The sequence below is a fragment of the Centruroides sculpturatus genome, unplaced genomic scaffold (assembly GCF_000671375.1).
Source record: "Centruroides sculpturatus isolate CEXI.00-Female unplaced genomic scaffold, Cexi_2.0 scaffold13, whole genome shotgun sequence".
Classification (NCBI taxonomy): Eukaryota; Metazoa; Arthropoda; class Arachnida; order Scorpiones; family Buthidae; genus Centruroides; species Centruroides sculpturatus.
In genome coordinates, this window is record NW_019384405.1 from 434267 (window position 1) to 461896 (window position 27630).

General features: G+C 32.2%; 2 protein-coding genes across 6 annotated transcripts; one reads left to right on the plus strand and one right to left on the minus strand.

Annotated features, from left to right (window-relative positions):
• The first annotated feature begins 794 nt into the window (after nt 1-794).
• Nucleotides 795-13540, plus strand: LOC111618815 (tubulin-specific chaperone C-like). 5 transcript variants are annotated; one of them, XM_023360388.1, is made up of 3 exons: nt 795-881; nt 12123-12285; nt 12354-13540. In XM_023360388.1, the coding sequence occupies exon 3, from the start codon at nt 12522-12524 to the stop codon at nt 13506-13508; it is 987 nt and encodes a 328-aa protein (XP_023216156.1). In that variant the 5' UTR covers nt 795-881; nt 12123-12285; nt 12354-12521; the 3' UTR covers nt 13509-13540. The 5 variants fall into 5 exon arrangements, with proteins under 5 accessions (XP_023216156.1, XP_023216155.1, XP_023216158.1 ...); XM_023360387.1 differs by having other exon boundaries at nt 12123-12231; XM_023360390.1 differs by lacking the exon at nt 795-881 and adding an exon at nt 1303-1324 and having other exon boundaries at nt 12123-12231.
• A 68-nt stretch (nt 13541-13608) lies between these two features.
• On the minus strand, nt 13609-27528 carry LOC111618814 (C-1-tetrahydrofolate synthase, cytoplasmic-like). The gene is made up of 10 exons (XM_023360386.1): nt 27217-27528; nt 26958-27042; nt 26770-26883; nt 26441-26500; nt 26293-26369; nt 26119-26219; nt 14230-14366; nt 14044-14155; nt 13805-13974; nt 13609-13738 (listed from the first exon to the last, which is right to left on the minus strand). Exons 1-10 carry the CDS (start codon nt 27462-27464, stop codon nt 13724-13726), a joined length of 1119 nt encoding a protein of 372 aa, XP_023216154.1. The 5' UTR covers nt 27465-27528; the 3' UTR covers nt 13609-13723.
• Between the last annotated feature and the right edge of the window lie 102 nt (nt 27529-27630).

Genomic DNA, 27630 nt, shown 5'->3' on the forward strand with positions numbered 1-27630 from the left:
CCAGGGGCAATCAGTCAATTGCGCGTCAGTGATGGTCTACGGCAGGTATGGCCAACATACGAGAGCCGTTCACAGCCCGGCACACGTGTTTGTAAAATCTAAGTGACTCGTACAACATGGAGTTCATATAAAACGGAATTATAAACAGTGTTATAGGGGGGTCGACTGTACTGTACATAAAACACTTTACTGAAAAGAGTGCACTTAGACATCTTGTTTCATGGAACCCTTGAATTGTAATCACAAGAAATATTGATTATTCATCAAATAAATATTAAGTTTAATTTTTATATCAATATTTGCAGAATAGGCTAGAAGTCATGAATTTTCAATTGTTCGTTGATAATGGAATTTCGGGCCTGCTTCAAGATTAGGAAAAGAGCATCCAAGACGAAAGAGGGGACACATGCCCCAAGTTCCCCAACGTACGGGCGCTCCTGTGCGCCCGTACAAAGTGCATCAGAGAGAACAAGCGGCTCAATACAAAACCGCCGCTCTAGTTATATTTCTTTATGATAGATCATAAAGAAATATAACTAGAGCGGCGGTTCGAAATTAAAATATAATTTGGATACAGTCAATTTTTATTTTATTGCTTAACATTTAATCAAAAAACCATATCTCTGAATTCAGTATCATTTACGAAACATGCATAAATTTCGACAAAAATAACTATGAAATATTCTCTATTAAATTCTAAAAATTAATAAATATTATTAATTTACATAAAAAATTCACACGTATATTAATTTCGATTATTTATAAATTTATATTTAAAAATATATTTGTCTAAATTTGGGCGGATAAAACTTAACGTCTTCCGAAAGTTTTCGTTCGGCAAACGTGAATCGCGTTTTAGCCATGCAGATGTGATTTCAAAGGTGAAAATTTTAACTTTCTTTACAGAAAATTCACTGTTTAATTATATTATATTAATATTTACTTAGCTTAACGTACACTCGCTTCGTTTAACGTATAAAACAATTAATTTTTTAAGAAAATTGTATAAATGACCTTATTAGGAATTTCATTTGGTAAATATGAATTTGTGTGTCTATTGCTAATTTAGTAGAGGTTACTTTCAGGTGTTTGGCTCGTATAAGCACACAAATGAATGACTTAAAGGTAACCTTTACAGCTAATTTCATGCTTGAAAATTAGAAAATGAGGTATACGCAGGTTTAAGTTGTAAAAGTTAAACACGCCCATTTAAATTAATAAATAAATCAACTTCATTTTAAATATCAATAAGTCTAATGCAATTGCTTTTAAGTCTTCAGTCTTCTTTACCATTGGATTTTAAAGTGGGAAGAACGAATGAATTGTAAGTCAATACGTTATTTGTACTTGGAAGATTGAGGTTGTGGGTTGCCGCCCTATTGATTGATTGGCTGTGTTTGGCAGACTCGACAGTTGTAACCAAGCAAGTCGGTAGCTGTTATGTAGCAACTCGGATTGTTGAATGATGAGAAAGCATTGGAACAAAAAGCCTTGTTGGTCAGTTTTGGGTAGCGATAGGTAGTGTAAATGAAAGACTCAAATGTGATGTCGAAACACCAAATGTGTTCCGAAGGAGCACTAATGTAGAGCCATGGTTCTCAATTGTTTTAATTGTTTGTTTAGTTATGGCATGTGCCTTCCGGGAGATCTTGTTTAAGAGAAACTGGCCCCCATTTAAGCATTAGACATGGAGAAAACCTGGAAAACACCACATGGCCAGTCCGTCTGAGTGAGGTGCAAACCCACAACCAAACTCCCAGTGTCCAGGGAACGAAGACCGCTTGGACACTGGTCAGACCCCAATTTTTTTAATTAAAGTCGGCGAACACTAAACTTCGACTTTTTTTTTTTTTTTTTTCGGAACACTTACAATACAACAACTTTAAAGCAGGAGTGGCAAACCCTTTTGAAATCAACAGCACACAGCAGTTTGGAAATTGTAACCAGTGTTACTGATAACTGCCGGTATTTATCAAGGCATTTAGAAAATGTGATGTAAATAACCGTGTTTAAAAATCACTATGGCTCATAACAGTGATTTTTTTTTTTAAATGCAGTTGGTTATTTACGTCACATTTTCTAAATGCCTTGATAACTACCAGCAGTTACCGGTAACACTGGTTACAATTTCCAAACACACCCTCAGTGTAGTATATGATGTCATTGGCATTTGCTGATTACATTCCCATACAAAAATTATTTTACATTGTATTGATTTTTTTGTAATAATTTTTAATTGTATATTTAATTTTTTCACAGAGCACTTGAAGTTGCTCCATGGAGCACCCATGTTCCGCAGATTGAGAACCACTGCTATAGAGGGCGTTTGGCAGAAAAGTACTCAAAAGCTTTGGAACTGTTGAGTTTGCTGAACGCAGCTATTGATATACCTTACAAAATATAAATTGTGGAACTTCAGTTAATTTAGTTTTTCTGAGATTATTTTGATTTTTGAGATTATTTACGTATTTTTATATTTAAAAAAAAAAAAACTTGTTTACATTCGGTTTTCGTTCTATTAATTGAATTTTCTAGGAATATTTTTGGAATTTGTAATAAAAATAACACATTTGACTACCATAAACGGTTGGGTTATAATTTGTCAATAATAATTATAAATTACTAATAAATTTGGCCCTAGAGGGCGGCGTTAGGTACCATCTTGTATTAAATTCAATAATTATGATTTAATTACATAATTTTAGATTAAACTGGAAGAAAAGAATTGGCCCTAACACCTTCCTGTAGGGCCGAATTTATTAGTAATTTATAATTATTGCTGCCAAATTATAGCTTGATGGTTTACGGCAGTTGTGGGTGTTATTGCTATGTAATGGATTTAGTAAAGATGTTCATATTTGTATTTGTGATAAAAGTATTTAATATTTTGTGGTATAACAAGGCTTGCAAGCTATTATTTTTTGTCATTAAAAGCTACAGGTATAAACAATTCAAACAAAATTAATATAATTGACTCAGAATGATTTTCAAGCATGATGATTTTGTTTGAATTGTATTTGGGGAAGCCTTTTAATAAAAAATTGAGTTTTCTCTTGTATATTGTGTTTTTAATAGTTTCAATGATTTTGTTTATTCTAGTTGTGGAAATGCTTTAGTCTTTCTGACAGTCATTCAAATTAAATTTTTATTTAAAAGTTTAAAATAAGGAAAAACGTTTTGTAGATGATGGCCAAAATCCATTTATATATAAAAAGGAAATTTTGGTTAGAAAATATAAAATTCCATACTTGATTATACAAAAATTGTCATTTTTTATTACTTATTATGATGGAAATACTTTATCATTCCAAAATAAGAGAAAAAAGGTAGATATGGAAATACTTTTTACTTTTTATTAGTGTCAACTGTTGTATATTAGGAACAAGTAAATTATAAAATTCTTTTGCTAAGTAAAAAAAGGTCACTAACTGACTGACTGCACAAGAATCAGAGTTCTGATTTTTGAGGGTTTATTTCTCCATCCTCAAGTAATTCCAAATATCTCATTTGAAAGAAAATTGTTTTCTTAGGTAGTGTGCAAAATTTCAAAATTTTCTATAATGCAGTTGCCAAAATATAAGCAGTTGAAGTGCAAAAATCACCAAAAACAAGCTGTATTGCTGTATTTTATTCTTCATTCAGCACTGCAGACACTTGTAGAGAAAAAACTACTGGGTCTAGAAAGCTCAGATTTTAAACTTAAGCCTTGCTTGTTATCAATGAGGTGCTTGCAAAACTTGGGTTGATAGGTCAAAGTTCACAGTGGTTTCCCATACAGCTAATTCAGTTTTACGGCTTAATTTTATAAAGATAAAATTGCATGGAACCAAATGAATTTTATTCAAAATATTACTCAGAATTACAAAAGCTCAAATTTATGCAAATTAAAACTTTTTATAATGATTTTTTTAAATGGTATATCAAAAGTGTCGGTTGGTGCCAACTGATGTGAATATTGAAAGTGTTTGGTTGGCAGCATGATCACTCTCTGAGTGTCAACTGAATTGTACATCATTGTCTTATGTCTTGACATAATAATACAATTATTAAACAAAAACATCTGAGATGTAAAAAAATTATGCCAAGTAAACATTTATGACAATTTAGACAATAGCCAAAATTTTTCTTAGCAGTTTTTCTTTGATAAAGATAAACTTGGTTCTTGGAAGTGGTACCTACAGGAATTTTACCTGTATTATTGTTTTCTACATTTCACCTCCGCATATTTTTCTTTGGTAAAGATAAGCTTGGAGGTGCTTGCTACCACTCCTGGAGGGGCAGTGAGTAAATCTAAGAGGCAGAAAGATTCAAGGGGGTGGCAGGGGGACATTGGAAGCAGGGTCCTAATCTAATGATGACTGTAGTCTAGGATTGGACAAAGGCTTCCCCAAATACAATTCAAACACCTCCAAGCTTATCTTTACCAACGAAAAACTGCTAAGAAAAATTTTGACCATTGTCTAAATTGTCATGTTTACTTGGCATAATTTTTTTTACATATCAAATGTTTTTGTTTGGATTCTTATAAACTGAAAAATTACTATTATTAATTTTCTTGTATTAAGCATTATAAAATTAAATAATTATATTTTCTATTTCTTATTATAGAATTCTAAATCATATAAATAACAGCTTTAACAGTTTCATATACTAAAAATTTAAATCATTAGTTAATTAAATTTGTAATTAAAAATTTTATAACTAAATATTAATCTGAAATTGACTCACTGCAATTTCTTTTAAATTCTAATATAGTAAATATGTACAAATATAAACATCTTAAACCTGATAGTTATATATTAAAGCCAAATGATTGCCAGACTATATTGGGCTACATTACTACTATTATTATTAATTAAATGCTAAGTAATTTGGTACTAGAGGCAGACATTAAGTGCTATCTCTTGCTAAATTTAATAATTATAATTAAATTAATATTTTAATAATTAGAAGATTCTGGAAGAAAAGAATCTGCCTGAAGTGGGACTTGAAACCTCGACTTCAACTTATCATGCAGTTGCATTGCCAGTTATGCTAACCAGATCTTTGTCCAATCCTAGACTACAGTCATCATTAGATTAGGACCCTGCTTCCAATGTCCCCCTGCCACCCCCTTGAATCTTTCTGCCTCTTAGATTTACTCACTGCCCCCCAGGAGTGGTAGCAAGCACTTTGAGAACCATTGTACTAAAGCACCTTTTATAAAAAAATATTATTTCTTGAGACTATACATACAGGATGAGTCAATTTCATTATATTTTTTGTAAAAGTAAATCTGTACCACCAATTTTTAAAATGTATTTATTAATTTTATCATTGTGCCATCACTAGAGGACTATTTTAACTTGTTTGCATTGGATGGCAGAGAAGTAGCCTACAATAGAAGTTCAACTCTGCCATGAAATTGTTATTACCTCAACAGCGTGTGAAGAGACCGAATGAAATTGACTCATCCTGTATGTGTAGTCTCAAGAAATATATTTTTTTGTAAAAGTAAATTCATCCTGGCAATTTTTTAAAATAAAGCACCTTTAACAATAAATTTTCTCCAAACCTATGACCGATGTGAAAGACTTTCAATTGCAAACATTTTCGGATTCCACTGGATCCTTCATCAGGCAATGTTCTATTCGCAACAAATCGTTAACTGCCCGTTGTCCTTGGAACGCCTTTCAAAAAATTTCTTATTTAATTTATTGTTATATTGTTCCGGTGTGCGTTGGTTATTTATTTATATAAAGCACCTTTATCTCGCACTTTCCTTTTGAGCAAGAAGTGTCTCAGGCCATGTGTTATGAAGCCATGACTATAAAAAAAAAGCAACAGTTTAGCTCAATGTAATGTGATTATCCAACACAATTTCAGCAGCTTGGCAACAAATGGCTTACCTGCCTTAAGAGCCTAGCAAATTAGATTCCCTCATAATTACATATAACATGGTAGCCCGTAGAATAAGTATATATGCATATTTACTAATCATAAGAAGATGGCAAAATTTGATACTTTTATATACAGTAGACCCTCTATAAAACGGGTTCATATAATTCGGATTTGTATATAACGGCGAAAAAATTGCGACCGTGTTTGTATAAACATGCTAAAAGAGACTCGTATAATTTGGTAAAATGTCATCGCCGACTCATGTTGCGACAGGATTGGTAGTATCTAGACCAATAGTGGATATTGCACAAACCGTTGAGTTTAAACGAGCAGCAGACCTACTAAAAACCATTTATTATTTAACGGCCATAAAAATTATATTTATATTAATGATGTATCCAAAATTCAGCAAATTTTTTGCAGAAAAATAATTTATCAGGAAATGCGCGCCCCCATTCGATGCACTGCTCCACGACGAAAACAAGCTTAAGCTATTCGATGTTGAAATTTTTATTTGTTGCCTGTGACGCCATGCTGAATTTTTGTCAATGTTAAGCCTTAATTATTATTTTTTTTCCTTCTTTTTTTTTTAAATAATAATCATGTTTACTGTATCATAAAAAATTATTTTTTTATGTTTCACAAACAAAATATATATATTGAATAATATAAAAACAAGAAAATTTTATTTTAAAAGTTCGTTTTAATATAAAAATTGTGACATGAAGCGACATCTAGTATCAAAAACGTTCCAATGTAAACAGAAATTTTCGGGATCGCCCATGCAGGTCAATGAGGTCAACACGAATATTTTTGGGATCAACGTAGGACGGGTTAAGCAATGGCATTGTCGAACGGTGCACACTCAGTAATTAATCCTACAATTTTTTGTTTATAGCATAGTTTATATGGATTATTCCCAAAAAATTGTGTTTTGGAAATGTTGAGTCGAATTAGTCTAGAATCGATTAATTTTATGGAAGAAAACCTTTCAAACAGCCATAGTCCGTAAACTGCATATGTGCCGGGCTGTGATTGGCTCGTATTTAAGGACTCGTAGAACATCAATTTCATAAAGAACGGAACATACCTACTGTGTTGTAGGGGGGTCGACTGTACTTAATTTTGACTTTTAAAAAATTTGAAGAAAATTAAATATTTGTATCTAGTTTTTTTAGTTTTAGGAATTGAACAATTTCTGCTAGTTTGGTATTTAACAATTTAAGCTTAAAATAATAATTAACCCAAATATAATACTGATGAATTTTTTGTTTGAGTTATAGCTGCTATTAGATTTTCACTAACTTCCTCCTAGATATACAACTCTTGTATCATACCAGTTAGTTATTAAATTTTCATTTTAGGCTACTTTTCTCAATCATTGTCATTCTCACTTTTTTTGTATTTCGTTTCCACAAATATTTTGAGAAACTTTTTTAGAAAAAATAAAGAATAAATATAAATAAAAGCTTATATTACACATTATATATATGTCATGCATATACTATATATGCGAAATATATATTAACAAAGAGATGTAAATTATATGAGTTGTTGTATGCAGGTTAGGATATTTCCCAGCAAAATTTAAGTATCTCTTTAATCATTCCAGGAAATTGATTTATTCTTAGACATTCCTTTCTAATAAACAAGATCACCACATTGTTCATCTGTCAATTCCTTTTGTAGTCACTTTATCTTTACACACAGCCTGTCTCTTCAGAATTCATGGCTTTCTTTTACCAATTGTTCTCCAGCCTATCTTAATTAAGTAGGTTGTTATGTAATGATAGGGACAGTGTTACCATATATGAAAAATTGAGGTTTACACAATTCCATTATCAGGAACAACATTAATGTACTGTACATTGGAGCCACATCCAGAATGTTGCAAGTTCAGGTAGCAGAATATCAAGAGGATGTTGTAAATAATAAACTTACAATTGAGCTTTCAAAAAGAGTATTGGGGCATGGCTACATGTCTCCTTTGGGCTAATACTAGATTACTGAGATGGTGCTATGACAAAAGAATGTTGTTGTTATGGGAAAATCTTGATATTGTGTATCCATAAGTGCGAAATATTGATGGTAGAGATATCTGCAATATCTCTACCATCAATGTTTCGCACTTATCGATAGAATTATTTAAACAATTCACATTGTAGATCAGTGATTTTTCAAGCCACCACCCTCTTAGTTTCATAATGTTATACCCAATGGCCCCTAACCCATTTTTCCTTCTGTGAGAGATTTGAAAATATTCTTAGGAAAACTTCTATGAACCTCACATTTTGTCCTTACAAAACATTGTTCTCAAAATCTGGAAACCATTAAATGCAATGTTTCTTCTTACCCATTTTTAACAGGAAAGGGAAAGGTTGTCAGTGACCTCCAACCTTCACCTAAGGTCACCATTCAGTATCTTACCTCCAGTGCCCCCTACTGCCCACTTGTTTCTTTTTGCCCCCCTAGATTTACCACCCACCCACAGGGGGCAGTAGCATCCACTTTGGAAACCACTGTTGTAAATGCTCTAAAGATCTTTACACTTTGAGATTTATACTTTTGTTGATAGTTTTGCATGCTTCTCATTTTTATTAGACTGTTCTAATTTTTATTGAATATTTGATATTCCAATCTTGTTTTAATTTAAAAAAGAAATGTTACATTTATGTTCTATTCTTATGTTTAAAATGTGTTATAGCCTTCCCATCAGACAAAAATCTATGTTTTTGAAAGTACTCAATTTTTTAATAAATACATGTTTTTAACATTGGTTAGATATGATTTCTCTAACATTCCCAGTGTAAAGTGAAAATTATTTTTGTCAATTATCAGCATGGAAACTGCTAAAAAACACTTCTTTATGTTGTTGAACATTGCAAGGGCCAAAGTTTATTTCCACTCTAAAGAGGAATTTTTCTCAATTAATCCCACCCATTATGGCTGCCATAAAGACTATTCAGTGTGCAAAGCTGCTGTCTAAGTTGGAGCTGTCCCTTTTTTCTAAAATCTTTTCACGGCAGAATTTGCAGATTGTGTCACCGCCAGATACTCAGAATAGCTGCTGTGTTAAACTATTTTTTGCCAATAATCATTTAAGGTTATTAGTTTCAGATAAGGACAAGAAATTTGTTAAAGTTCTGTTCCCAAATGATTTTTAGGATATAAGTCAGTCCTTATGATGATTTTTGAGAATTTTATAAAAACTATTTACCTTAAATGTTTAACTTTAAATGAATTTTAGTATTAATTTTGTACATTAAAAGTACATTTTGGAATGATGATTTTCAGTTGAAAGCCAAACATTAATTTGGTATGTTATACCATTTTCTAAGTTATTTAACACTTTTAACAGTGGTGTTTTTTAAAAAAGGGGGTTCTAATGCTTTTCACCAAGTTAATGAGCTGTCCTCAGGCATAAACAGTTTAAAAATGAGTGGATGAAGGGATGGTCTTTGATAAATTAAGGACTCTAATAAATTCTATAAAATGTTTCTATTATTATTAATCATATATATATGAAGTATAGTAGAGCATCGATTATCTGACCCCCGATTAACCGTCACATCGGTTAACTGACCGTTCTAGTCGGCAAATTTCAAATGTCTGCTAGTGATGTGGCACTACAATATTTGGCTATGTCTTGGATACTTTAATATTATTTTTGTTAAATTTTTGCATGTTTTAGCTGGTATCAACGGCTCAACCATTGAAGGGATGCCAGTATTTAAACGAGACTTAATTTTCTAATTATGAGTGGTTATTTGTTTTGTGAGCAATAAAATAATTCAAAGATAATTTTTAACGATACAATAGCGACAATTATTATTTTAAAAAAATTTTGTTAGGCTTAACATTGATGAAAATTCAACGCAAAGTAGGTTAACAGCGATATACTAATTATATGGGATATACTAATATACTATTCTAATAATGTATTTTTTTCATTCTTTTCGGTTATCTGATTTTTTCAGTTATCTGACCAACCCGAGTCCCCAATTGAGTCAGATAATTGATGCTCTACTGTATTTACAAAATATAAAACATTACAAAACTTTCACCCAAAGATCTTTTCCAAAAGAAAGAACAAAAATTAGTAATATAAATAAAACATGTTCAAATTAAAAAGTGAAGCAAACTTTTAAAGTTCATTTTGCCCATTTGAAATATGTTAGTGCAAAGAATCCAAGTTATCATTAATTAATTTTGATCTTAATTTAGTGCAGATTTGTCTATCAAAGATTAAATTAGAGAGGTTGTGGCCAACGTTTTCATAGCGAAAAAGTGTACGTTGGTACGTGGTTCAACGCCACTTTCCTGTAAGCCTAGAAGTTTAACAATGGCATTTGGAATGTCAGTGGAATCATGCTCGATGTTCCAAACACCATTGTCAAACTTCTAGGCTTACATGATGGCGGTGCTGAACATCCGACGTTCACATTTTCGCAATGAAAACATCGGCCGCAACCTCTATTTTTTCTTGTTCAGCACTTGTCATATATTTATATAGAAGTTTTACAGAAGTTATTCTGACTTGATAGTGTGTTAATTTCTTTTCATATGATTTTGTAATATCTCTTGTATATTTCTGATTTATTGAAGTTTGTTATCTAATTATTTGATAGTCTTTATTTCATTGTTAGAGCAGACATATCTGTAGATAAATTGTTAATACTTTTGTTTTCATTGAAACTTGTCTTTGTAATTTCATTATTTATGCATTCATTCATTTTTCCAATATTTCTATTACTAATATAAATGCTTTTGATAATTTATTGAACAGATTGTACTCCTGTTCATGGATTTTATCTTGATTATAAAGTAATTACAAAACATTGGAATAGTTGGTTCTTCTTTTCTGTATTCATTTAATTCTTTTAGTTCTTTACTTAACATACTTTTATTCTAAAGAGTATAAACATACATAGGAATGCACAATGAACAACTTGGCACAGCATGACCCATGAGGTCCTTGTGCCATTAACAGCCCAGAAGATTGCTATGTCTGACAGCTTGCAATTTCTTATATGGCTGTTTGAAGAATAAAATGTTCAGTGATCAGTCCCACAAGACATTGAGGAGATCAACAAAAAATTTGTAATGAAGTTGCTAGGATCTATATGGACATATTATCCCATATAATGAGCAACATAAACTCTAGACTTAAGAATGCAACAAAATGGAATCCATCTATGGGATGCCATGTTGAAAAGCTAAAGATTGTTATGAGATGTTTTTTAGTTTTAAAGTGTGAGTAAGTAAGGTTTGTATGGGTAAGCCCATTTTATTGGCTTACCCCACACAAACTTATGTAGGGATAGGGGGAATTCAAATTTTATTTTCTCAGTGAGTTGTATCTGCACTTTTAAACTAATCTTAAACGATACAGTAGAGCCTTGAAAACTCGGCCTAATGTGGACCGAAGAGTGGCCAAGTTTGTGAAAATGCCGGGTTATCGGGAATGGGGTTAAAAAAGGATAAGTATGCGTGTTTCCTCAGAAAATATTGTACTGTACTTGTATGTATTGTTTGCTTGAGAATACAACAGAGAATAAACTGCCCAAATACCCTTAAACAAAGGAAAAGTACGACCTTTATGAAGGCATAGAGCCTTTACTACATGAAAATGAAAATTAATGAATACACTGTGTACAGTAATTTACTTGATAAGAGAGACCTCAGAAAAATACTTTGAGACATACAGCTGTCTATAATGAAAATTAATTAACTAAGGATTTTTCTGCCCTGCCAGGGTGTGGCCGAGTTATCCGGAGTGCCGAGTTTTCAAGGTTCTACTGTATTAAAATAATATATTTTTTTGTAAATTTAGTCTTTATTTATGTTTTATCTATTACGTGAATTAGTTTTAAATGAAAACATTCAATTGCACCTGTTTTTATCATCAGTTTATTGCAAAATGAATATTTAAATAGTTAATAAAAAAACTGAAACAATGGATTGCCAATTAGTTATTTTTAGGCAAGAATTGTGGATTTGAATTACATCCCAGTTTATTTTCAAACTAATAATTAGTAAATTGGAAATAAATGTCCATATTTCAATTAATTGAAATTTGGTTCAATTTTAAACTATCATCTGGAGATTGTCTGAAAATAATGTTTGATAGTTGAACATGCAAATTAAAATGTGTGTTGCATTTATATGTACTCATTATGCTTCTGTAAATAGGTAATGATAATTTATTATGTTATAATTCACAGATAATTTTTATATTTTAGGTTTGTGATGTCACGTGTGTTAAAGTCTTTATTTTATTTGGTGCTCACTGGAGGAACAGGCTACACACTATTCAAGATATGTACTCCAAGTAGTAAGGAAATGAGAGAGGTTAACTATTTTGAAGATTTTTAATACATGTTTGTCTTATAATAATTAATTAAAGTAAGTTTTTCTTCTAAAATATAATTCAGTTGTTATAAATTTAATTTTCCTTAAAAATGTTTTTTCAGAAATTTCCTGAGGCAAATGTAGTTTATTATGATGCAGCAAAGTCTAGATCTAAAGATTATATGTCAGTTTTGAAAAAAGCAGCCGAAAGTGATAAACCACTTTATAGAGAAAACGATCTAAAAAAGTTCATAAGTGATATTCAAAAAGAAAAATAATATATTTTTGTTATGGAATCATCAGATTTAAATATATATGAAATGAGGAAAGAACAGATTGCAGAAAGACTTCAAAAACGAGAAGAAGCTAGATTGGCCGAATTAGAAAGAAAGAAAGCTAATGAAGAGAAAGTGATTCAAGAACAGACTGCTTATTTTAGTAATGCATTTGCAAAAGCTAAACAAGATATAGAAGAAAAATTATCTGAAGTAGGAACAGTAGAAAAGTGTACTTTAAGAAGTTATTTTGATAGTATTGCTAAGGATTTTCAAATTCTACAAAAGTTTGTGGCAGATTCGACTTTTTTTCTTCCTTCTTACGATATCAGGATTGCTCATGAAAATCTGAAATCATTACAAGAAGTCATCCAAATTGCACAAGATAAATATTTACCCAAAAAAAAGTTTGCTTTTAAATCAAAGAAAAAATATTTGGATAAAGAAAAAGATTGTACTGATTGTGCTAAATCAAAAAAAGAATTGGCAGCAGTCAACGTAGATACATGTCTCTATGGATTTAGGGATCTAATTAATGAAAAAGTGACAAAAGAACCTGAAGAAATAAATGGAAAAGATATTGAACTCTATCACTTAGAAAATTGCATGGTCAAAATATTTGGATTGCCTAACACAGTACATATTAATGGAATAGTAAACTGCACCATTCTGATGGGACCTGTGTCAACATCTGTTTTTATAGAAAATTGCACAGATTGCACCTTTGTTATGGCTTGTCAGCAAGCTCGAATTCATTCTACAATTAATTCCCACTTTTACGTACATGTAACAACAAGAGCCATTATTGAGGATTGTAAAAATTTGAAATTTGCTCCATACAACTGGCACTATCCAAATATAGAACAACATTTTGATTTAGCAGGCTTGGATCAGGATTTAAATAATTGGAATAACATAGATGACTTTAATTGGCTTGTTGCTGGTTTATCTTCACCTAATTGGTCAGAATTACCAGAAGATGAAAGAGTAGTTTGGAAATAAAAATTTGTAAAAAATATTTTCGCATTATATTTTATTCATTAGTCAATGTAAATTTCAAATTATTGTTAATAAATATAGTATTTAAGAATAAAACTTTAAATTGGCACTTAAAAAAATATTCTTTTATTTCAGAGATGATGATACAAAACTAATCTTTTTTGGAATGAATATGGCATAATTTGTACTGGAAATTATCAATCAATTCTTTGTCTTTTTTATAATTTGGTTCCCTAGAATAGAAAAAATAATAATAAAAAATGCATACAACAGTAAATTTACCAAAACAAAATAATTACCAATTTCTTTTCTAAAGCTTTCTTTCCAGCTTCTACAGTATTTTTGATTAACATTGCAACTGTCATAGGACCAACTCCACCTGGTACTGGTGTAATGTAGGATGCTATGGATTTTGCTTCTTCAAAATCAACATCTCCCACCAATCTGGAGCCAGATGCCTTGGTTGCATCTATATTTAAATGAAGACTTTTAACAATCTTTAAAAATAATTTTGACAAATATTTTCACAATTTTTAACCTGGTATTGAATTTATGCCGCAGTCAATGACAACTGCTCCTGGCTTAATCCAGTCACCTTTCACCATTTGTGCTCTTCCAATAGCAACAACAAGGATATCTGCCTCCCTTACCTTGAAAGAAAATTAAATTACAATAATTTCATGAAAACTCTGCAATTGTAAATTAAGTTTGTCAGTAAACCTACCACAGAAGGTAAGTCTTTAGTGCGTGAATGACAAATAGTAACAGTAGCATGATTCCAAATTAGAAGTTGTGCCATAGGCATTCCAACAATTTTGCTCCTTCCTAAGACAACAGCACGACTTCCTTTAATTTCCACACCTAAAAATATATTGATAATTTTTGTTAAAAGAAATAATACACTATTACATATGCAAAACAGTTCTGAATAGTTGAGCTAACAAAAGATAGTTTAGGCTATTTCTGGAATGCTGACTCCAAGTATAAGAAAAACATGCCAAATTTTTTCATTAGACATTTTTATATATTCTTACATTAATAAACTGTATAAATTCTTATAAAATTCATTTCCAAAATGTTAAAAGAAACTTTTATTTCAGAAAGTTTTCCAGAGTTTTAAAAACTATTAAACACAGCTTTTAGAAAGGACAAGAAAGTTGGATAAAGGATTCTATTTTATATTAATTTTTCATAGGATAAAGCTTTCTTTTGGTCAATTTTGTGATTTTCTATAGCTATTCTCTCAAAGAAAGAAAACATCTGTGCGTAGTAACAAATTTAATTAATGGAAATATTGTAAATACAGTGGGTGATCAGTTAACGAACATAATCCATTTCAAGACTTTGTTTGCTATCCAAATTGTTTAACTGATTGATTTACCATAGGTTTTTATGGGAATTTGATTATTTATTTTTTGGGATCTCCATTACGAATTAAATGTAGTAAGAAAGTATATGTTTTTTATTTATATGTGATAATAAAAATACATATATACACAATCGTGTTTTTATTAGTCATGTTTTTCCCGTTTGTGGTTGTTAAAGAATCTGTCTAATGCTGACTGCTTTTCTCTCCTTCAGAATTTTTCAGAAGTAATTAATAGCATTGTAATTGTAGAGATCGTAAACCTATTAACCTCAACTTGGTTTGGATACAATTCGAAGACCATTGTTCAGACATCCTCCCACTTCTTCAAAAGATGTTTAACAGGCACTTCTTCAAAAGATGTTTAACAGGAGATATTGACATTAATCTTCTTTTTCAGAAGAAAACATATCTTGCTGAGTTTCTTGGTGTTCTTCTGTTATCAGATCAGTTCCATTATGAGCTCTTCAATGTTCTTTACTTCTCAGATGTGATTTTTGTTACTTCTTTAGCTGCTTGAGTCTTCTTGATTACTGTATCTTTCTTAGATAATATTGAACTGCAGCCTACTGTAGACCTGTTCAAGCCACACTACCCACTCTCTACCTTTGCTATTATACTCTCACCTTTCGAAAATATAGTATTCACAAGAGTGGGTTTTTAAAATAATCCTTTTTGTCAGAAAAATAAAAAGCTGGAATTACAAGGGAGAGTTTCAAAATTCGGAGGAATACTATCCAATCAGTATATACCGGATTGAGCGTCGATGTTGAAGTCTCCCATGTTCCAAAAAGTTTTGAATTGTTGCCTGAAGACATGGGAACACCAATCAATATTCATTATTTTACGTTGCTGCTTCTTGTGTTTGTTATCCGAACATAAAAATCTTTTGCAAAAGTGTTCTTTATCCAATCACCCACTGTGTATAAATGTGCCACGTTAGGCATTTTTATTCTATGGAACTGGACAGCTTAAACTCATCTACAGTTGATGTAGGAAGTGTGTTTTAGCAGGAAAAATAATTTTTTGGGATGACAGATTAACTGTCTACCTCAAGATCATTTGGCTTAATTTTTTCATAAGTGACATATTGTTTAATATTTTGATGTTTTGTAAAATGGCTGTGCACAGAAAGTTATTTATTAAATGTAGTTTCATTGACTGATAATCCAGAAATACATAGTTCTGATGCTGAAACCAAAGAAAATACATTGACAGAGCCTGAATCAGATTTAAACACTATATTTTTTTAGTCTCAAAAAAATTTATTTTTTCTGTTTGATTTAATGATTTGTTAAATCTTTAATGTACAGTGTTAACAAATAAACGAACAAATTCTAAAACATGACAAATATTTTTGGGCGGTTTTTTAAAAATAAATCTTCACAGATCTTCCAGTCTGGAAAGTGTTAAAGCCTATATCTGAAATTGGTGCACCCAAAACCAATAAAATACAGATTACTTGTGTTATAACTAATTACAAGATTTTAGTATCAATTAGTGATCACACATGAAATAAATTAAAATATATAATCAGCAAAAAATCCATTATACAATTACAGTAGAGCATTGATTATCCGACTCAATTGGGGACTCGGGTTGGTCGGATAACCGAAAATGAAAAAAATGCATTATTAGTATAGTATATTAGTATATTGCTATTAACCAACTTTGCGTTGAATTTTCATCAATGTTTAGCCGAACAAATTTTTTTAAAATAATAATCGTCGCTATTGTATCGTTAAAAATTATTTTTAAATTATTTTATTGCTCACAAAACAAACAACCACTCATAATTAGAAAATTAAGTCTCGTTTAAATAATGTTCTCCCTTCAATGGTTGAGCCGATGTTGCCAGCTAAAACACGCAAAAATTTAACAAAAATAATATTAAAGTATCCAAGACATAGCCAAATATTGTAGTGCCACATCACTAGCAGACATTTGAAATTTGCCGACTAGAACGGTCGGTTAACCGATGTGACGGTTAATCGGGGGTCGGATAATCGATGTACGACTGTAGGGTGAATGTAATTATTCTTTATACTCTTTTAAGAATTAGGTATAGAAAAACATTAGATCATCACAAAAGTTCTGTTAATTATTTTTAGATATTGTTTTTGCAAAATGTTGACTACTAAAGACAATTTGTGAATCAATAAAATTTCACAAAAATTTTTCAATTTGAATATTAAAATATATAAAATAATTGATGTCCAGTTTTTGTCAGCATATTTTGGTAAAGTGAACCTTGCATACTATTTTAAATTCAGCTCTGAACATTTATGTAGATTTCAAAAGTTTGAAAGATTGCAAATTAATAGTTTGAGAAACAGGATCCTTTCTTTAGATACTTTCTCTTTGATTCCCTATTACACACATCAACATTATGGATAATGTTCAATGAGAAGTTTGCTTTAAACCAGTGGCTTCTGAAATGGGCACTACTGCCCCCATGGGTGGCAGGGAGTGCTGGAAGCAGGGTACTGAACAGTAACCATAGGGTTAGACTCACTGACAACCTTTCCCTTTCCTCTTAAAATGGATAAGAAGAAACATTGTGTTTAATGGTTTCCAGACATGGAGAACAATGTAAGGTAAACATACAAAGTGATGTTTTTAGAAAAGTTTTCCTAAGAATATTTGCAAGCCTTTCTCAAAAGGAAAAATGGGTTAGGGGTGTTGGCTCAAAAAAATTTGGGAATCACTGCTTTAAATATTTTAAAGATTGAAATTTTTATTGTCCATGTAGATAAGTATACAACCCCAAAAGTATGGCATATTGTTCACTTTGCAGTATGTCATTCAATTCAGCTTAAAAGTTGCAAATAAATTTTGTTAAAAAGAATAAATAATAACTGTGCAAGTAACAACAGAAAAGAGATGAAAGCAATTATATAAAAAATTAAGAAACAGTACACTCAACATTCTGTAATTACTATATTCCATACTTTTGCATAGAGATAAGTATGGAATAAAGTAAATTAATACTGCATGGGACTGCCTTTGGCCTTTACTATTACTATAACACATCTTGGTATTGGAGCAACTAACTTTTCACATAAGTCTGCAGATATTTCTGCTCAGCTGGTTAGAGTAGCACTCTTCGAATCCCCCGTTTTTTTAAACTAGTTTCTTGAAACATTCCACAAATTCTGTATTGGATTTAAATCTGGGCTGTTTGGTGGCCAATCTAAATGTGAAATGTTATTGTTTAGGAACTATTGGCATACTGTTTTAGCATGGTAGGAAGATGCATTGTTGTCTTGGTAGATACAGTCACTCTGCTATTTTTCATACAAAATTGTCTATACAGTCGACCCCCCTATAACACTGTTGATTATTCCATTTTATATGAATTCCATGTTGTTTGAGTCACTTAGATTTTACAAATACGTGAACCGTTCACAGCCCGGCACACGTATTTGTAAAATCTAAGTGACTCGTACAACATGGAATTCATATAAAACGGAATAATCAACAGTGTTATGGGGGGGGTCGACTGTAGTCTATTTATTGTAACTTGGCACCTACTGTAAACAAAGGTTTTGTCGTATTAATCTGCCGGAGATTTTCAATGGTCAAATTGCAATTGGAAGTGGCTAGACACGTGTTGACCAGTTAAGCCCCTTTCCCTGCATGTGTTAAAGTAGGTCAGAGTGGTCACAATTCAAAAATTACCGAGATAATACTTAGAAAACTTATTATAGCCTACTTTAACATTTTTACGTAGTCATTTAAATATAGTTTGTCAAAAGTTATTATTAAATATATATTATTAAGACTTACACAAAACATTTATAATTGTGTAGTTGAACATACTTCAGAATTTTTATCTACAAAACTATTTTAATAAATAGATATAAAACAAAAAACCAAATTATCTGGCAATCCTTAAAAATCATACTCAAACCTCTAAAGGAAAATGTTATGGTAATGTGTGAATTTATCTATGTGATATTTATATAATTACAGTGTAAACTTGCCTTATTAATCATCTGTATCAGAAGATAGTTGCTCAAATTAATCATTTATATGGCTTTTGTCACTACTTGTGTTCGACTGAATAATCAGTTTTTCTACAACAGTTTCTGACATCTTTCCCACATTCGTTGTTCTTTTTCTATATGTTCGATACATTTTCTCCATCTTCAGTTATTTGTTCGACAACACACAGTTCGAAATAATTATAGTTATTGTAATGAATGGAAAACGAAACAAAGACATTATAGTGTGCATGACCAAAAAAGTTTATTTTTAGTGATTCAGAATGTGCAAATATTCATTAAAATAACAATTTAACAAGTATGAAATAATTACATTTATAATCATTGCTAAGTGACTAGTATTTCATTAATGATTTTATAAATAACGAATAACTATTTTCTGCAGACGAATGAGATGCAACGTGATTTCTAATTGATGGATGTGGGTTTAACCACATCCATCAATTAGAAATCACGTTGCATCTCATTCAATTAGCCAATAAACAAAGGGAGATGTGTCTTGGTTTGTTTACAGTAGGTGCCAAGTTAGGATAAATAGATTATAAAATTTCCAAGTAAATCTCTGCATTTGCTGTAGTGTGGACAATTTCTAAATGTCCACGTCCTGCTGCAGTCATGGCAGCCCAAACCATAATGCCATTTAAGGTGGGAAAAAATTTTCTGTAGCATTTTAGCTGATTTTACTAAAAAAGTTGTAGCAAAATTTTAGAAACTAACATTTCTCACTGGTGAGGCTGCTCAGAAAAATACACAATATATTAATTTATTCACATAGATTCTGTACATTATTACAGTGTACTGCATTGTTAATTTAATGAAAGGTGAATCTATCATAACCCACAACCATCACACATTATTGAACAATTATTCTTTGTTTTGATTCACACCAGGCAACAAATGCTGAATGGAAATCAAATTACCATCTTGGGGCCATTTATGGAGATGTAAAAAAATGTCAGCAACTTGTTTAACAAAAACTTCAATTGGAAACTGTCTTAATGTTTATGTCATCTCACCGAAACCTTTCACACTCAACAGTGTGCACTGGGTGTGAAAGAACAAATTCAATAACTTGACATGAAGGTAATCTGAGAGAAGGTCATTTACAACAAACATACCCTTACAACTGACAGCAACAAATCTTTTAAACAAATCCACTCCATCAGAAACTGTTTTGTCTATTCCACTGAACTGTGGTTACAAGAACTTGTGAATATCTGCCATTCCATTATGACCATATCAGTAAATTCACTTGAGTCTGAACTCTGACTATTGGCAAAGTATGAAAAACAGTTTCAACTGTTCCAAATCAGAAAACCTATCTTCTAAATTGACAATCAAAGTAGGTAAAAAACCTGCTTCACATTTTCTAAAGAATGCTGTTCTGTAGGTGGACTTTTACCACATGACCATCAAACATGAATTCACAGTAACTGACGTCATTGGGCACTTTAGCTAAACGACTTTGTATACTATACAATCCGCGATAATATGGTACTTGTTATACTGTCTATCCAGGGAGACTATGAAATCAGATACTGTATTTCCATATGTTAAAAACTGGCATGCTGGTTTATGTGAGGATTTACATGCCCTCTAGAGGAATGTATCTCACTTCATTTTTTATGTCGTATAATCTTGTAGATGCCAATTTTTATTCTAAAATTGTGAAACTGTACATCAAAAACTACAATTAAATATCTTTAATTTCTGCATTTTGTCTTCTTTCTAATGATGTAAAATACCCATGGAATGCTGAAAGTGCTTTATATTCGTTATAATAGAGCAGGAAAGTAATAGAGGGAAAGTATGGCACCCCAAGATTTTTGCATTTTTGAAATTGGGATCTTGAAACATCAAGAAATGGAAAAAAAGAGGTATTTCTGTATGTACGGATGGATGTTTGTGTGGGGGGGCATGTTTTGTTCACCTTGTTTAAAACTTGACAACTTGTGCTTTTTGTTGAGAATTTCTGAAATTTTGCAGAGGTTTGTTAGGGGGATTGATGTTATTATTATAAAATGGCAAAAAGCTTAAATATAAAAGTTTATAAACTAAGTATCATAACAGATGGCATCACCAAATGTTGCCAGGCAAGTTAAGCAACTCATTACTGGATTTTTTAAATTATAATTTGATCCAAAAATGCAAAAGTAAACATAACAAATTTCAGAAACACACTGTAAATTATCATCACTCAATTTTGGTGTTTTTGGCATAGTTTTAGAATGCAAACATTAAGCATGATAACTCAATGACTATATTTTTAAGTTTATATTATAATTGTACATAAAACTAAATATAAAGGAAGCTGTTCCTCTCTCAGCCTTCTCTGAATATGCCTATTTTTTTGTTGAAATTTACAAAAGATGAGGATCCTTAGTAGTAGTATAAACTTTCCTGATCCAATATACAAGGAATCTTTTTTGTAAATAACTGATTCTTAATGCACTACTTGAATTTCAATAGCTTTATTTCCCTTTACTGGTCAAAGGTATAAGCAACAAGAGATTTTCTATGAGGAATATAGATTCTATTTCAAATTTCTATTTTGCATTTAGCAGCAATGAAAGAGAACATTCAGAAACTTTATTGAGCTAGTTGAAATTTGCAAGGATAGCACAGCACTACACTCTGAAATAATTCAAGTCTACTTACACTGACCATTATTAGGTTTCTTTAAATATGTTTGCCAAGTAATTATGGCCTCACTAAATTTTAAAAATTGGTTTGTTTGATGCTAAAATGTGTAGATCACACCTGCACTACCTCTGCCTTCCCAGAATAAAAATCCTAGTAATGTTTCTGGTAATTTGTAAAATAAGATTTACTGTAATAATCTAATATGCTGTTCTATAATAGAAGCTTTTCAATACAAAATTAAATAGTGATTTGATTTAATTGTATTCTATTTAATTTTATGGTAGTTTTTGATCATTGCAGGTGAAAGTTTTATTCTCAGAAGATTCATACCAATTAGTTTGTCTTAATTGGCATAAATTTTCTGAGAATAAAATGTACATACAGGCAATCACTAAGTTATTAATATAACTTAGTGATTGCCTGTATATTTAATGTAATATAAACATTATGCAATGTTGAAAAATTACATTACAAAAAATACAATAGAAGAAACAGGTAATCTACTGAACAATCTACCATTATCATACTCTTATCTATTTCTCATGTTTACTTTATATTGCCTGAATGATAGTTAAGAAAACATATATTTTTTTTTGTTTAAAGAAAATATGAATTTTAAAAATGACGTCACACTATCGGAACCTGTGACCGGTGCTCCGTGCGTATATGTTAAAATATCCTGACAAACGTTTTCGAGCGTTCCAATCGCTCTTCTTCAGGTCAACTGAAAGAATTCCCCGGACGGAGTGTATATTATTCTCTAGGATCGGGTGTCGGTTTCGAGGGGGTGGGTCTCTTCCGGTGTGTGCGGTCGTGCGGCGGGGGGAGGAAGCGTTGGGTTGGCGTCCAATAGCGATTGCCAGGCCAGAGACAAGGTTAGTTCCTCCTTCCGGTTAATGCAGATAGTTAGCCGGTCGGTGTTGTGGATAGCCGTGGCTTCCAGCCATCTAAGCTGCTGTTGGTGGGGCGTGTTGACAATAATGGTAGCCTTCTGGAAGTGTACCTCGACTTCGGGGTCGGATGCATAAGTGGCTAGGGCTGTGGTCAGCCTCCCGTGCCGGATATCCGCTCGGTGTTCACGTAGGCGGGTGTTTAAAGAGCGTTTGGTTGAGCCGATGTACAGTAGCTCTGCATTTTGTCTATTGTCATGGAGCGGGATAGAGTAGATACCGGGGAGTCTGGTGCGATCGGGAGGGTCTTTATCGTTCCTTAGGATGCGGAAAATCGTGGGGCATCTTCTGTATGCCAGTCGAATCCTGTGCTCTTTGGCTATTCTTCTATGTATAGTCTTGAGGTGTGGGTTGTATGTGATGGGGATCCGTGTCGGGTTATCTTTTTGCGGGTCGGCGGCGGTCGCTGCGGTTAGGGTGCGTTTCTGGTGCTGGTACTGTTCAACTAGACCGCATCAAAAAAATAGCAACTGTTCACGGCTTCCCGAACATAACGCACCACTTAATTGAACAGTACCAGCACCGGAAATGCACCCTAACCGCAGCGACCGCCGCCGACCCGCAAAAGGATAACCCGACACGGATCCCCATCACATACAACCCGCACCTCAAGACTATACATAGAAGAATAGCCAAAGAGCATGGGATTCGACTGGCATACAGAAGATGCCCCACGATTTTCCGCATCCTAAGGAACGATAAAGACCCTCCCGATCGCACCAGACTCCCCGGTATCTACTCTATCCCGCTCCATGACAATAGACAAAATGCAGAGCTACTGTACATCGGCTCAACCAAACGCTCTTTAAACACCCGCCTACGTGAACACCGAGCGGATATCTGGCACGGGAGGCTGACCACAGCCCTAGCCACTTATGCATCCGACCCCGAAGTCGAGGTACACTTCCAGAAGGCTACCATTATTGTCAACACGCCCCACCAACAGCAGCTTAGATGGCTGGAAGCCACGGCTATCCACAACGCCGACCGGCTAACTACCTGCATTAACCGGAAGGAGGAACTAACCTTGTCTCTGGCCTGGCAATCGCTATTGGACGCCAACCCACCGCTTCCTCCCTCCGCCGCACGATCGCACACACCGGAAGAGACCCACCCCCTCGAAACCGACACCCGATCCTAGAGAATAATATACACTCCGTCCGGGGAATTCTTTCAGCTGACCTGAAGAAGAGCGATTGGAACGCTCGAAAACGTTTGTCAGGATATTTTAACATATACGCACGGAGCACCGGTCACAGGTTCCGATAGTGTGATGTCATTTTCATCCCGGTGCTGTGGATAGAATAGTTTCTGCATTTAAATTTTAAAAATTTTTCCAAAGAAAGTTGTTTAATTCTTTAAAATGAAAATAAATGAATCAAAACGTTTTTAAGAAAATAAAATCATCACAGAAAGATGACATAAATCAGTAGCTTATATTCATCTCAATTATTTTGGACATTTTGATTATTTTTTTAAATAGAAATAGTTCTCTACAATGGAAAATAAAATCATTTAAATTTTTCTTTGAAGATATCTCTACTAATATTATAAAGAGGTAATGTTTGTATGTATGTAAGTAAGTTTGTTTGCAGCAGGTAATCTCCGAAACTACTCATCCGATTTCAAAAATTCTTTCACCAATATTTAGAATGAAACCTCAGGGTGGACATAGGCTGTATATTATTCCATTAAACATTCATATAAATTAAAATATATAATCTAGGTTAAGGCTTTTATGTCCAACAGATGGTACTACGAGTACGACGCCCTAAGTTTGCTTTTCTGTGAAAATGAACTAAAGTGGATCATCTTCTATCTATCTATATAAATAAAAATGTAATGTTTGTTCCTACCAATTCCTTTGAAATTTTGACACAACGCTGCATTCGAATACGCACGTGTTTTTATATAATATATGTGTCGAAATTCCTCCCACTGAAGGGAGATGGTTAGGATTAAGGCTTACCATAAAGAACTCTGCTTCTATTTATACTATTTTAGATGCAGTTTTTTGCGTTTTAATAGGGTACGTCAACAGAATGTACACTAAGAAGGGATTTTTCGATATTCCCCTGCGGGGGAGAGAGACAGAATTAAGGCTTACCATGAAGAACTTGGCTTCTATTATATTATTTTAGATGCGGGTTTTTGTGTTTTTGATTGCGTTTTAATAGGGTACGTCAAGAAAATATACACTAAGAAGAAATTTTTCGAAAAATTCCCCCCCATGGGGGAAGTGTTATACATTTATAATAGATACATTTTGAGCCACAACGCGTGGCAAGGTCTGCTAGTATCTAAATAATTTTGTCTGTCCACATAGTAATGCATTATTGTTATGTAACATAATGTTTTATTTTGAAAATCAATCTACCTAATGATGTAATTATAAGACTTTTCCCAATATAAGTAGCTTTAACAAGCACTTTAAATATATTTTTCAGATCTACTAGCCAACCATTAATAATTTTAATTCATTAATTTTATTTTCATCTGTAATTATTAAGTAACATGCTAATTTTAAAGCTAGCTAACTACAATAAGGAAATATTGTTTTGATTTTTATTAAATAACTAGCTTACCCGTCACGCATTGCTGCGATCTCAGAAGAAAGGAAATTCAAGCAAACTCGTTACGATAAAATTCAATTTACATTTTATTATTTTTATTGAAACTTATTATTATTATTCATTTTCATCGGGAAAACATTTCAAAGTGTCGTTCAATTTTATTTATTTTTGGAGTGCTTTGTGGATACACGATATTTTTTGTTTTTCCGTCTGGTGCGTACACGAATAAATCGGAAGGTTTTTCGACGCGTGAGCCGGCCACATACAGTTGTCCATGCGAGAAGCACGGATTCTCCAAATTTAGCCCACACACTCGCTGCGATTGTCAGAAGTGCGATATTCCCCATTTTTATATATATTTTTAAATCCTTTATAATTTTAATTATTTAATTGCTCCTTCCTCTCTTCCTTGGCATGTTGTGAAATTTCTGATAGTTGGATAATAAACCGTTTTATTGTAATTTGTCTTTTTAAATTATTAGATGATATTAAAATTTGGAAAAGGGGATCCCTAGATCGGTAAAATAGGCGAATTTCCTTCTACAACTTCGGTTGTTGTTCGGTATACAGTTAAAGTTTTAACAAAGTTCGAGCGAATACGTAATTAGCAAAAAAAAGTTGAAATAAAGTTATTAAAAAAACATTATTACGAATATCGTAAATAACAGTTCACAAATGCATACATTTTTTGAAGGGAGAAATGGTCTTCACAATTTGAAATCGATCGAACACACTGTGCTCGAATGCTCGTGTAAACACGCGCCATCTATCGTAGGATAAATGTACTCTGCCAAAAACCTTCTCGGGAGTGTATTAAAAAACTTTCCGAAGTTTTATGGCAATCGTACTATGCCACAAACCTTCACCGGAGAATATTAAACAACTTCCCAAAGTTTCACGGCAATCGGATAAACGGTGTGGTAATGCATGAAGGACATAAGACAGACACACAGACAGACATACATTTATTTTTATATATATAGATAAAAATTTTTGTAACAGATATATATATAATTCAGGAATTATATATATTATCTGAATTATATATATATCTGTTACTTATACAAAAATTACCTGATTTTTTAATAAGTTCAAGACATCCATAAGGAGTACAAGCTACGAAGAAACCTTCCAGTTGTCCATGTGCTAGTTTTCCTGCATTAACATCATGAATGCTATGAATTAGAAAAAGTCAGATTAATTTTGAATCATACATTTTTATTATAGTTAAAAAGGAAAAAAACAAACCCATCTACATCTTTATCAGGATCAATGGTATTAGTAATTAGATTTGCATCAATTGGTTTATCACAATCTAATGGAAGCTTAAAATATTTTCAATATCTTATTAATCTGTTAATTATAAATTTTTATTTATCACATTTTTATCTTTTACCTGAACAATAATCCCATGAATTGCTGGATCATTATTTAATTTATTCAATTCTTTGATTAACTGAAAGTTGCAAAATTATCATTATCAATTTATTTCAATAATAAAGCAGATATTAAATGATAACAACATTGGTTATGTAACTTTATCAATTTTTTAATATTAGAATGCAACTTATTCTACCAGTCTACAAATCTACTATATATATTTTTCATTTAAATGAATTGCTAAATTGTTAAATTTTTATCTATTACTTGTTATTTTTAATGCTATTAAAATCCATCTAAATATTATAGATCTGTTTATATAATTTACTAATAATTTCTGCTTACATCATCTTCTGTAATGGTCCTAGGAAATTTTATGTGCTGTGCATCTACACCAACTTGGGCCGCTGCCTTCGTTTTCATACGAATGTAAACATTGGAATCTTCTCTTCCACCTACCTGTAAATATATGTTCAATTGAAAAAATATTTGCAAATGTTTTTAAAAGTTAATTATTGATGTAACCGTATAACCTGAACAATGGCAAGCGTTGGGTTAAAGTCTGGATATTTTGCTTTGATGCTTTTTACTTCTTCAGCAAGATTCTCTTGTATTTCTCTAAAAATAAAACAAAAATTTGGTATTTATTTATTTGTTCTTTCTCAAATAATAATTTATTTTTAATCTATGATATGTTAATAACAGGAAATCCTGTATACATAACAATTACGTAAAACTAGAATGAAACGTGAGAATGCTTTAGAAAATACAGTAATTACAAGGCTTACGTACTTTGAGACTTGTCTTCCGGATAAAATCTTGGCATTATCGACGGAACCCATTACTTCTTCGTATTCTACTTCTATTAAATCGTAAACTTGAATACTATTACTACGAAAGGATTGCGTTAAGCTTACGTTAACGATACGATTAAGAAAGAGATCGACCTTTCTCCGCGTGCAACGTCGACCCGTATTATCTATAAGTTTCGCAATATACTTAAACCAAGGTCTTCTGATAGACGAGACGAACGATACCATTAGAAAAACACAGACACGTGGTTTTGATTGGAAACGATTATGTGGCGATAAAAGCGCCACACCTCTTTGTTCTTGACAGTGGCGCCACCGTAACAGGAAAGATTAAATGTCGTGTTTTAAAAAATGCAATAAACGTCAATTATTTAATATTTTTCTATATATATAA